We start from the raw sequence: 12,013 nt of genomic DNA on the forward strand, positions 1-12,013 counted from the left end.
AATGATGTAGGCCTTAATGGCATTAAGATTAATTTAAATTACTGGACATCCACGATCTAACCTCGCATAAACCATTGAAAAGGGCTTGAGTTTGTTTTGGAGATAGTTATACATGCACACTGGCCTTGTAGTGAGAAAAAGCCAAGTTTAGTATTGAACCTAAGATGGAACTTCAGGGGACAGAATTTCCCTATGAGGGGAATTTCCTGTAGAGGGAAAGCTTTGACTATACACCATGCTATAAGTGTCAGAATAGGATCTGATGATCCACAGAAGAACCAGGACCAAAGAGTCCACAGTGTGTGAGGTGTCACTGGTTGCCTGCAGAACTGAGCTGTGCTGTGCTTTAAATCCAGACATCAGACTGGAAGACTGCTGATTACAGACACAAGCAGGAACTCTATCAAGTCTCCAGATGCTGTGTCTGTGTGCTTAGCCACACACAGTCTAACGTACCAATTCTAGAAACTTTGAAATTGCATTTGCTGAGGAAATGTGTTCTGTACAACTTTACAAGGAAATGGTCAGACGACACTAAAGTTTAAGTCCAACTTCTCTGAGTTCCAATTCCATTAACTGGTTAGAAGAGACACGGGCACAAAACAAACCACAAGCATACATATACATAGATGATGATGAAATTATGAAAACATTTGCTCACAGTAACTTTAATTTCATCAAAGGTTTGTCATCAAGGTTTTTCTTCAACAGGTCTGGTGAGGTCTACTTTCAACACCGTTGCATCTCTCTGCCCCCTCAGACCCTGCAGGTATGTCTGAGGGTTGGGGACGTTGCTCCCGCTCTCTCTCGTGGTTTGGGAGAAAGCTTCCTTCGGCGGCCATGTTTGGCTAACGTTGTCCCGTCTCATGTGGCTCAAGTTGGTCTGCATTGAGTGAGTAACTGTTGTCCGAATATTAGCCTTAGATTATGGAGCACAAAATAGGTTTATTAGACTGAGGTTTATCAATCTGTGCTGCAGCAGCGGCAGACATTCAAGATACTAGAGATACATTAATACAAAGCAGAAATCAGTTTGGTCTTAAACACCAACAACTCTTAACTTTATAATGCATTGGAAAATATAAATATAAAATTTCATACACAGGAATATATTGCTTAATGCATTGAAACATATATCCAGTATACTGCGCTACACGCAGTATACTGGTTTCATGCCTGTGGACACTATTAAACATGTATGGGTCTGGCTCACCAGTTTAATGGCTTTTCGTCTTAGTTCCCACTCATTCCACTCGTATGACTTGTCAATGTGTGTTTCCACTGGGTGGGTGTCGGTTTGTATTCCAATTTCCCGCTTGTTGATGTGCATCGGCCATAAACTCTGTCCTGGTTCTCTCTGCAAAAGCACAGCAGAGACAGCAGCTGAGATCAGGAACGCTGTGTTCCTAAAGCTAACAAGGGAACAAATCATATGCACTCAAGATGTTCACTATGAAACTGAAGAGTTCAGTTGGTGTTACACAAAAAGGGAAATACATTTTACTGTGGAGTTTCATTTTCAAAATGAAACTACTTTCTTGGTGAAATGTTCCAAATTAATAAAAAAAGAACAAAGAGCCACATTACCCTGGTAAAGATACCAACCTCAGAGCATGAGCGCACACTGGGAAGCTGCTGATGGAGTCTGAGAAGCTGAAAAAGTTCTGGGAAAAATTTGGATTTTTCTGCCACCTGAGCAACAAAGTCATCTGGAGAGGAGGCAAATGCCAAAGCTGCCTCCCTGGAGCTGAAAGCGTAGAACCTCTCTTTGTGTTCTAGAACTCCAATAGACGGATTTCCTGCAATAATAGATATTTACTTTATTTTAAGCCCCAAATTAACTAAACCTCCAGTTTGTTTCTGATATGAAATGGGGGCATGGATTAAAAACAAAGAATTGCTTTTGTATTTACACATGCATGTCAAAAGGTTTTGTACTCTTGACAACAATAAATGGAAAAACTTACTGATGGGCAAATAATCAAGCTTCTTATAATATGAATAAGTGGAGATAAAGTTCTCTAATTCTGTGATTTTTATTTTTTTTTGTGTGTGATTTTCTTTGTGTTTTAAGTGAGCACTACCTGGAATTAGCAGACCGTCTCTGTTCACGAACATGTAGCCACAGAAACCATTGTACTCTAGCGGCAGCTCCTTCAGTCTGTCATTTGCATGAGGCAGGAGCCAGGCCTGTGTGTTGAGCAGATTCGGGTCAATCTGCTCAACTGGAGGAGGAATCAGAAAACAGCAGAAGCCTGAACCCTCAAATCCACTATCACTCCATAAAGTCTACTTTTCTAGCCTTTAACTAAACTTGATCAAAATGTTTTATTTGTACATTCAGGGTTGACTACATTAGTGACATTGCCATACCTGAGGACGCTGCCAGTCTATTGGCGTCGGTCTTTGCTTCTGTTTCCTCCAGCAGGCTGTCTATATACGCCTTTGAAAACCTCTTAGCCTGGGAGACGAGGAAGGGTTTGAGACCGACTGTGATGTTACTGAGAATGTGGAGCAGTTCTGCCTCATCCTGGAGCTCAAACCACAACTTTGTCACAGTCTTGAACAACGGCTGAAAAAACAAGGTTCAATAAGTAACTGATCAGTAGCAGTTGTTTCAACTACATCAAAGATATACAAGACACAATGCACAGCAAGATGAAGCTCAGAGGAGGCAGAGCTTTTAGTGTTGCTGCTACAAAATTATAGAACAATCTCCTATTGCACATCAGTAATGCCCCTTTAAAACTCTCTGTACAACACATTTTACAGAGACATTTGCTTTTACTTTTGTTTTAGTGTTTTATTGACTTTATTGTTGTTTTAAACCTATTTTCTAAGATAGCTAGTATTGTGGAGCTTTTACCTTCTGGTGTGATGAGGTGTGTGGGTGTGTGAAGATCTCTGTCATGAGCTGTACTTCCTCCAGTAACAGGTAGGAGCTGTTCTAGCTGAAGCACCATGTCGTTCTTGCTCTCTGTCTGTGGCACACACAGCCTTTACCAGCGTTCATGCAGGGAGCCGTGGCAACAGCAGAACATTTAACGCATAAGTTTTGTGATAATAATATTGTCTAATTTGGGGTCTTCAGGTTATCTTTGTCTGTGATTAACATTAGTTTGGTAAGCTGAAATATTTAAATGGAACAGAAAAGAAAATAAACAAAATCTGTAAGAGAGTGAATACTTTTTCAAGGCACTGATTTTGATTTTAATCGGTGTTGAGATGATGCTAAGCTTTGGTTGGTTGGTTGGTTGGTTGGTTGGTTGGTTGGTTGGTTGGTTGGTTGGTTGGTTGGTTGGTTGGTTGGTTGGTTGGTTGGTTGGTTGGTTGGTTGGATGGATGGATGGATGGACAGATCTGCTACAAACTAAGTGCATACCTCAACAAAGATAAGACCTTTAGCTAGACCATAAAAAAACAGCAGTTATCATTTTTCACCTAATGGTCATTTTTGGTCTTTTGTGTCAAAAATGGTCTAAGTATTTTTATTTTTTATTTTTGCCAAAAGTGATTTTGACAAAAAATCCTTTTTGCAAAATGTTGATGTAGGCTAAAAATAAAAATCACGTTTGGTAAAAAAAAATAAAATAAAATAAAATAAAAAAATAGAAAGATAAAAACAAACATTCAGGCCAATATTTTAGGAAAGTGATGAATTGCAGCCTGTTTTGTGTCTGGGCCTGTCCATGGTGGTGGGGTGGTGGGTTTTGCTTGACTAGAAAGCAAATACATGTACAACATATTGAAAATACAGTGATACTTGAGTTTGGTTAAGGTCCAATAATCTTGAAAAAATGTAAACAATTTTTATTCTAGCTTCAGAACTGGACCATGATGTTTATTTTGAAAGAAATTAAGCATTATTCTCTTTCACTGTTTATTGTGATAAGCATATAATACTCTACAGAAACAATTGTGAGCCTGTGACAGAATAAAAATGACTATTATGAGTCAATAGAGCAACATTTCTTATGTAGAAAAACAAAGTCAGAAGTCAAAAATGGTCTTTGGACATTCATGGCTATCTTTAAATATGGAGGATTTGGAGTCACAATAAAACATTGTCATGTTTTCAGGAAAATGGGGGAAAACATTGAATTACGATCTATTGGCCTGTATTAAACACTGTGTTAAATGCATCCTGCAAGCCAGTACTGCCTCAGTATGTCTGGGATTATCTATGCAGTTAATGTAGAATTTAGGAATCTGGTTTAAGCTCTCAAATATTTTCAAGGACATTACAAATCTTAGGATGAGCCCTCCCCATATGATCTCTTTTTCCAGATAGGTGGATGGTTTATATGAGTGCTGTATTGAATAAGCTGATTTAGCTGCAGTAGCAGTAGATGTTGGTCTTTAGTGTGTTTTTGAGGCAGCAGAGTAACTAAGAGCTTTTATATCTAAAGCACAACACAGATGGAAGGTAGTGTGCTTACCGCTGTTCCTTGTGTTTTTACCTAAAATATAACTCAGGACTCCTCCGAGGTTCATATTTTTAAAATTCATTTCAGATGATAAACATAAATACTAAAAGGAGAAAAGGCTGTACACTGTAGAGCACTTACAAAGACTGTTGAACCTGGTATGGCTGTATTTGGCTGCACAGTTTGTCTCAACTGCTTCAACACAGATGAAAGCTTTTCCTGTTGACTCTCCATATGCTGGCAACATACGCTCGCATCAGACTGGCAGCAAAGAGGAAACATATTAATTCTTAAGTACATATTTTGCTGTTGCACACTATTTCTTGTATCATCTAAACTATTTTTAACCAGACTTTGATTCATCTGTTGATCAGTTTTTATGATCAATTTCCATGAAGAAAAGCTGTCTTGTTTTATTACTATATGCTGTATAATGAAATGATATTAAAATATCTTAATACGATTTGTGATATCTATGCGTTATCACAAAAGTTTCTTCAATGGAAAATAATTAAACATTGTTTCAATTCTTCTACAACCAGATTTGTGACAAATTTCTTATGCTTTTCTCGCCAGCAGACATGACTTTTAAAAATGAAAACAATGCAAATGTTTAACTCGGGTTTTATTTTTATATCAGGTATTAGTATATATTTTTGATATTCCATGAAGCTTTTAAGAAACATTTCACTAAACTCTTGATGAATTCTTTTTGTCCTTGTTGAAATGAAACCCGGTTTGTTCATCAGTTTGTTTTCACATGTCTGTGATCAGATGTTACTACAGTCCAGTTAGTCGTCTCCTGAATTAGACTTTTCAGGATCACTATCATGCCTAGTATTTCTAACTATCTGACAAGCAGTCATTAATGCACATTTTATAAATACTTTTATCTCTTTAATAGCCACATTTTATTACTTTTCTTTCTCCTAACAATCACAGTTAAAATACTGTGATTGTATTTTAACTGAGTGTGTAAGTTTTCAGCATCTTACACACTCAAATATTATTATTGTGTTTTGGTGTTTTTTTCCCACAAATTAATCAGTGGGGTTAAATGTGGGTCATATTCATCTTGCAGTTTATTGTAACTTTTTGCAGGCCAATGTTGCTTAGATAAATGTTGAGTGTCTCCCCCCTTTAGACATGTAAATTTATGTTGACCACTCCGCCTACATTGCGTCTGCTAGACACTCCACTGCATCGGTATCACTGTAACATGACCAAACAAACCCCACCTTTTTTCTCACCTGTAAAATCTTTAGGAAATTTTCATGCTGCCTGACGTTGTAGAGCGCCTGTTTGAGCTGGGTGATGGGCATCTCACACTGGGCAGACTGAATGTTGGGGTGCGTTAGCTTCTCCAGCACAGCCGTGTATCTCCACACCAAACCCTGTGTGATGCTTAGTTCATTCTTAATGCTTCTATCACTGACTTGAAGTGCTTCTTGGAGAACTGCAGGCACTGCCAGGACAACATAAAGGGCAGAACAGAGTGAAAAAGGACAACATTTAAAAATATTTTACATAATCATGAGAAGTAGGAGGTATAAAGTTTTCTGTTAAGTATTTGAGGGTCCAATATGGACTATGAACAATATGCACTACTTAGAAAAAATACTTTAAAAATCTATGTTATTTATACAGGTTGTCTCATTGAGATCCAAGATCTCAACAAAACAGAGCAAAAAAAACCAACAAGTAATTAAGAAATCTGACTCTATTAATAAGCTAATACAATATGAGTGAAGGACTGATTTATGAAGATCTGAGCATGAGAATGTCATCTCAGCTTCTTTGTTGGGTCAGCAGCAGTCAGGTCAGTCCTGGCTGACTGCTGGGATTCTTAGTGCACTGACTTGATGGCTGCATCATGTTTTCTTATAGTAAAGACCACATAATGGTGAGATCAGAGTAGAAATCATTGCAGATGAGCCTACAGAGAACATACTTCAGTTAAGTTAAAATGAATCAGTAAAGTACGTAATCTATGACTACTACTGGCTTAATTACAATACCGATTGTTTCTTTATGATCCATTTGTCTAATTCCCTCAATACTGCAATGGTCTATTAAAGACCTTTTTGTCAAACTTAGAACAGTGGTCTTTAAAATTGACAATGATATATTCCACAATCACAATGTTAAAATAATAACAGTATTTGACTGAATACCAAAATGAAATAGTGGTATTTTAATGCAGCTGGATAAAAAAGACAAAATGAGACAGATAAGAAAACAGAATGATGAACATGGTTAGTTTCTGACTGAACAGACGAGGCTCCAGTATTAACCGAGCCTGGCTGCTAGCCTGGTCAGGAGCAGGCTACTGAAATCAATGGGATGGTTGGTCATGAATTTGCTGAAACTGAACATTTTTGTGTCAGCTATTTTTAAGCTTTGTGCTTATGTGTTTTAATTCTTTATTTAAAAATAATTCATCAAAGATTAACTTTTGAAACTGGCTTCACTACATCCTGTTGTTCACTTTTATTGCAGTCATAAATATGCAGGTTTTTTCATTCAGAATGTTCTCTCCAAATACAGCAAATCAAAATACTGCACCAAGCAGCAGACATTACACACTAAAGGACTTAACACACAAATGATTTAAATTGTATACCAAATATATTTAGCTGAAATATACTTGGTGTACAAACAATACTTATCAATTTTAGGCAGTTTTTATTTTAATTTAATTTACTTTTAAATGTGACTAGGGTCGCACCAAGATTTTATTGGCCCTTAATGGGAATAATAGTTGGTTACTTAATTAGGTTTTATCTGAAGTGCAAATAAATTATATAATGTGTATTAATTATATTTTTTATGTCAGCTATTTTTAAGCTTTGTGCTTATGTGTTTTAATTCTTTATTTAAAAATAATTCATCAAAGATTAACTTTTGAAAGATGTACTTAATTTGTGGAGGCCTAAAAGATCCTCTTTTTGCTTGCTAGCTTCATTGAAGATCCGGATTCCTGTTACAATCATGGTGAGCTCCTTCAGCTGCTGCTCCTTGTCTTTCTTCAACAGAACCAGGAACGCTCCCAGATCATTCAGGGGTAAGACACTCTGCAGCGCAGCTGGAGGAGAAGAGGAAGAGAGTCAGAAATCATCATCATCATCACTACAACATGCCCTCGACAGTAACTGACACATTCCACAGCCACATGGATTAAGGTGATGAAATATGGAATAGCCAAAGAACATTCTGACTCAGTTCAGTTTTCTCTATGTCATACTGCACCATCACACCATAGGAAGAGTTGTAACAAATATGTCAAAAAACATTTTTTTTCTTTTAAATAAAAGTTACGTGAGACGACGCTCTCAACAACAGACTGATAGAAGATCTGCACCTTCTGCTGCAAACCATGAAGGATTTTAGTTTCCTGAAGAAGTCCAGTCTGCTCTGTCCCTGCTTGCTTCACTGTTGTGTCTCTAGTCCAGTCTGTTGTCCAGATAAATACCCTGAAGTATTTATATTCCTCAACCACCTCCACTTCATACTGGTGATGTTTAAAATGGATGGATTATGTCCTTTGCAGTTGTACCATAATCCATCAATCCACCACTAAAAGATGATGGATTGAGCAGAGCTCTGCCTTCAACCTCTCCAGACCTGTCTGCTGGGTTCCTCGGTGTTGATGTTACTGTTTTTTTCTGGATATTTTTTTTTTTTACTAACCAGGTGAATCAAAAAGATTATAAATAACATATTAACTTATGAAATGTGTATGTTAACTCACACTGTGAAGTTGGTACCAAATCTCCAAGAGGAGACTTTTGCAGTTTGCAGACATGAAACATTGGAGCATCATTTACTCATCATTCAGCATCATTTCTTCCATTTGTTGAAGCAGTAACCATAATCATAAGAATAACCATAAGTGTTTTTTATTACAGTAAACGTTAATGTTTTGTCAGTAATTTTGATATTTATGTTGTGAAGTATTTGACTTCTGGTTTGAGCTGTATAGTTTTATTTTTGATATTGCTGCTGCATAAAAGTTAGTTTGTTTTCCCCCAAATACAGCAGTTAGCTTGTTTTTTACAGAGCAACAAGAAATATTGTTTCATACTGGCAGCCCCTCTGGAGAGTAATAAAGTGTGTTGATTATAAATTGTATTTTACATTTAATCTGTATTTTGTCTGTCAATATTTGGCATAAACATAACAGCATTTAAATGGAAACACTGTAAAAAATGGGTTATGTGTTTCAGCGCCTGGTGTGACATGGATTTTAATGCTATGATGAATGGGACAGCTTTTGAATAAATTAAATCTCATAAAACCATCACCTTGTTTGGATGCTACAAGCATGCTGCAGTTCAAACGTGACTTACCGTTAGTGTCTTGTACACAGCTGAAATTTGCAGGTGAACCTACTGCAGATCTCAGCAGGATATAGGTGATTATCTGATGGTACAGAGTGTGGAAATCATCCCTGGATTTTGCTCTATTGTCTGTAATCTCCCGACGCACTCCACTGAGTTTGAACTCCAGTATCCGATGGATCTCCGCCAGAAACTCACCTGCATAAAAAGACGTCTGTTACTCTTTTTAAAAATTAAAGTCATTATATGAATTATTTACATAGTGCCATTTAAATAGCATGTGTCTCAAGGCACTTTAAAAAAGTTGGTAATACTTTATTTGAAGGGTTGTGAATAAGACTGTCATGACACCGTCATGAACATGACATAACTCATGTCATGAACATGAATAAGCCTTCATGAATATTTATGACTGTTGTCATAAAGCGTCAATCGGTAAATTATGACACTTTTAATACAAAGTTGACATTATTCAAAATGTCTTTGCTATGACAACTTGACATTAACCAAGAAATCATTACTGATATAATTTTGTTATAAAAGTATTACTGATTGCACTTTAAAAATTAGGTAACTTTATGTTATTAAAGGTAAAGTTTAAATAGCAATGATTTCTTGGTTAATGTCAAGTTGTCATAACAAAGACATTTTGAATAATGTCAACTTTGTATTAAAAGTGTCATAATTTACCGATTGACGCTTTATGACAACAGTCATAAATATTCATGAAGGCTTATTCATGTTCATGACAGGTGTTATGTCATGTTTATGAAAGTGTTATGTCAGTCTTATTCACCCCCCTTCAAATAAAGTGTTACCAAAAAGTTCAATAGATGGTAAACTATTGAACCATCCAGTATACATTTTACTGGATGGTAAAATGTGCAAGCAAAGGCAAATGCAGGTTTGGTGCAAAGCAAAGACATTTACAGTACATTCAGTAAAATACTTTAAGTCACTGAAAGACAGCCATTGTTTCTCATTTTAATGTAACCCTGGACACCAGTGTCATTTGTTGTTCTTAAAACAAATAGACTCACTATCATTCTATGAACAATATCAAAGTTATAATCAAAATTTTTTTTACTACATTCAAAGATAAAAAAGATAAAATTATCCCCCATGAAAAAAATTCTAGAGCAGTCAATGGAGCATATAAAACAGATTTAAAGTGTATTACTTACGACGCGAGGCATAATTCATTTCAAAATAAAGTTGCATTTTGATGGTATCAAGACCTGGGCTGGACTCCTCTGTCAGCTTATCTAAGCACAGCTGCAACCAGAAACAATTCATCAGGAGGCATGGCTGCTTCACATCTTCACATTTAAAAAGCCCTGTGAGGGATTTTCAGAATAAAAGTGTCACCAGCTCCACTGTGCTCTGAAATCCATGTCATTGCCCCATGCTCTGGGCAATGACGATTTTGCTTTGCACTGAGCGCAGCCAGTAGAGCAAAAGGTGGGTATGCACTCCATGTGACGCAGGGTGTCCAGAAATAATTATTCCACCATTGTTTTGGCACCCAGTCTAACATGACACCCTTGAAAACCCTGCCAGGTGCAAATAGCGTTTCTGCATACACCTCAGAAAGCATCTGTTCCTCTTATTTTCACCCAGCTTGGAGTTTGAGCTGCAGCACTCACTTACTCTAAAGCTGAAATGTGTTGAAGTGTGACCAAAGTGCACCATGACAGATAATCTAGAGACGGTACATCTGTCCAACAGCAGTCAGTGGGCGAACAGAGCTCCTTTACACTGGTCTCTATATCACACCATAAGTTTCTCTCCTGCGTAACTAGACCAGGTTTTGTTGATTTAGGCCATGACAGAACTGCAGATAAAACTTTACTTTATCTACAAAAAACCCTTCACCTGCTGTGGATGAACAGACTGCAGCACCAGTGTGTTGTGACTCATTGACAACAGTCCAAACTAATCACTACACCTACATGTTGTCTCCTGTGGTTCTGAAGAATGTATACTTCATTTTGAAACAAGCTGATTAAATTCTTTAGAAGCCTCCCAGATGACAGAACAACAGATTGTTGAGAAGCTCCAGTTCAAGCTGGACAAATGCAAACTGTTTGAACAGATCCAGGCTGTAAACTCAACCTGTCCTGGAAGACATTACCTGCCAAGTTATGCTGTTTGGAAATCTGTATTAATCAGTTTGTACCAAAAAATCTGTTGCCATGCAAACTTTGTGGGTTTTAAAGATTTTAAGCAGATTGTATCCCTTACCGGGCTTCTAAAATGCAAATAAGCCATTTTATTTAGATGTATGTGAAGAATAGTTAATAAAAGTTAGCCATTTAAAACAACATGCTGTGATGTTTTTAGCCTGGATGGCTTACAGAGTGAGCTGCACCGTCAGACCTGTTTGAGTCTTTGGACATCTTCTTCTGAGAGCGTGTGATCTACATCAAAACCGTTTGTTGGATTCAACACCACAGCTTTCACCTGAACAGAAGCATTACAAGTACATTCTGGATATCAGCGCACATATTTTATGAAATAAAATGTTCTGTGATGGTTTCCATAACGAATGCTGGTTGAAGTAAAGACTTGCAACCGTTGAGCTGCCAGCCGGCGGGTCTTGGTTACTCACCATGAATCCCACCAGAGTTTCAGAAAACGAGTGTCCCCTATTCACACACTCCTCCACTATTTCACAAATGATGGTTTTAATCACTCTTTCTGTCCGAGCCCGAAACATTTCTGCTCCTATAAAAAGCGGATACTACAGTGTTTAGAACCGGCTGCTATGGTAACAATCAAATAGTTGTCCACTAGAGGACGCTGCCGCTCTGTTCTCGCTGTTGAGCAAAGGCGCATGAAAAACAAGGAACAGCAGTCGTTTTACAAAACCAGACTTTGTTTTGGTAATGTTGAAGACCGTGTCAAAAAAACATATTGGCAAAAGTCTAGATATTTATAAACAATATTACAAAAGATAGTTTAGATCATCATTTGATCATTTTTCCATTTGCCTGCCATTTTACTCATCCTGCATGTTCTTTTGAGGAATAATAAAGAATATCTTTATTCTAATTTAAAAGTCAAACAGGCTATGAAAACCATGTGCAATATAGAAATAAAAAGTGTTTTAATTTTCATGTTTTAATCGAAGGTCACAAAACATTGTAAATATTATTTATGCAACCTGCCAGCACAAGGAATGTGAAGTGGTCTGAAATGTCCTGCTAGGAGTCTGTTCTGACGGTGGACTTCAGCAAACCCAGG

At 37.2% G+C, this 12,013-nt stretch overlaps 1 protein-coding gene across 2 annotated transcripts; it reads right to left on the reverse strand.

Annotated features, from left to right (window-relative positions):
• Positions 1-652: 652 nt before the first annotated feature.
• On the reverse strand, positions 653-11,564 carry cfap206 (cilia and flagella associated protein 206). Of its 2 annotated transcripts, none has more exons than XM_008398500.3 (12): positions 11,379-11,564; positions 11,147-11,230; positions 9,952-10,042; positions 8,777-8,965; positions 7,345-7,512; positions 5,678-5,892; positions 4,569-4,688; positions 2,374-2,572; positions 2,085-2,225; positions 1,606-1,799; positions 1,214-1,357; positions 653-919 (listed from the first exon to the last, which is right to left on the reverse strand). In XM_008398500.3, the coding sequence occupies exons 1-12, from the start codon at positions 11,484-11,486 to the stop codon at positions 692-694; spliced, it is 1,881 nt and encodes a 626-aa protein (XP_008396722.1). In that variant the 5' UTR covers positions 11,487-11,564; the 3' UTR covers positions 653-691. The 2 variants fall into 2 exon arrangements, with proteins under 2 accessions (XP_008396722.1, XP_081458296.1); XM_081602170.1 differs by having other exon boundaries at positions 11,125-11,230; positions 11,379-11,484.
• Positions 11,565-12,013: the final 449 nt, after the last annotated feature.

Source organism: Poecilia reticulata, chromosome 21 (assembly GCF_904066995.2).
Source record: "Poecilia reticulata chromosome 21, P_reticulata-male-v2, whole genome shotgun sequence".
NCBI classification, from domain to species: Eukaryota; Metazoa; Chordata; class Actinopteri; order Cyprinodontiformes; family Poeciliidae; genus Poecilia; species Poecilia reticulata.

Coding starts and splice junctions, on each gene's coding strand:
- cfap206 (XM_008398500.3), bottom strand. CDS start 11,486: ATGTTTCGGGCTCGGACAGAAAGAGTGATTAAAACCATCATTTGTGAA. Junction 10,043..11,146: donor ATGTCCAAAGACTCAAACAG/GTCTGACGGTGC, acceptor TTCTGGTTGCAG/CTGTGCTTAGATAAGCTGAC. Junction 4,689..5,677: donor ATTTCCTAAAGATTTTACAG/GTGAGAAAAAAG, acceptor CTTTGCTGCCAG/TCTGATGCGAGCGTATGTTG.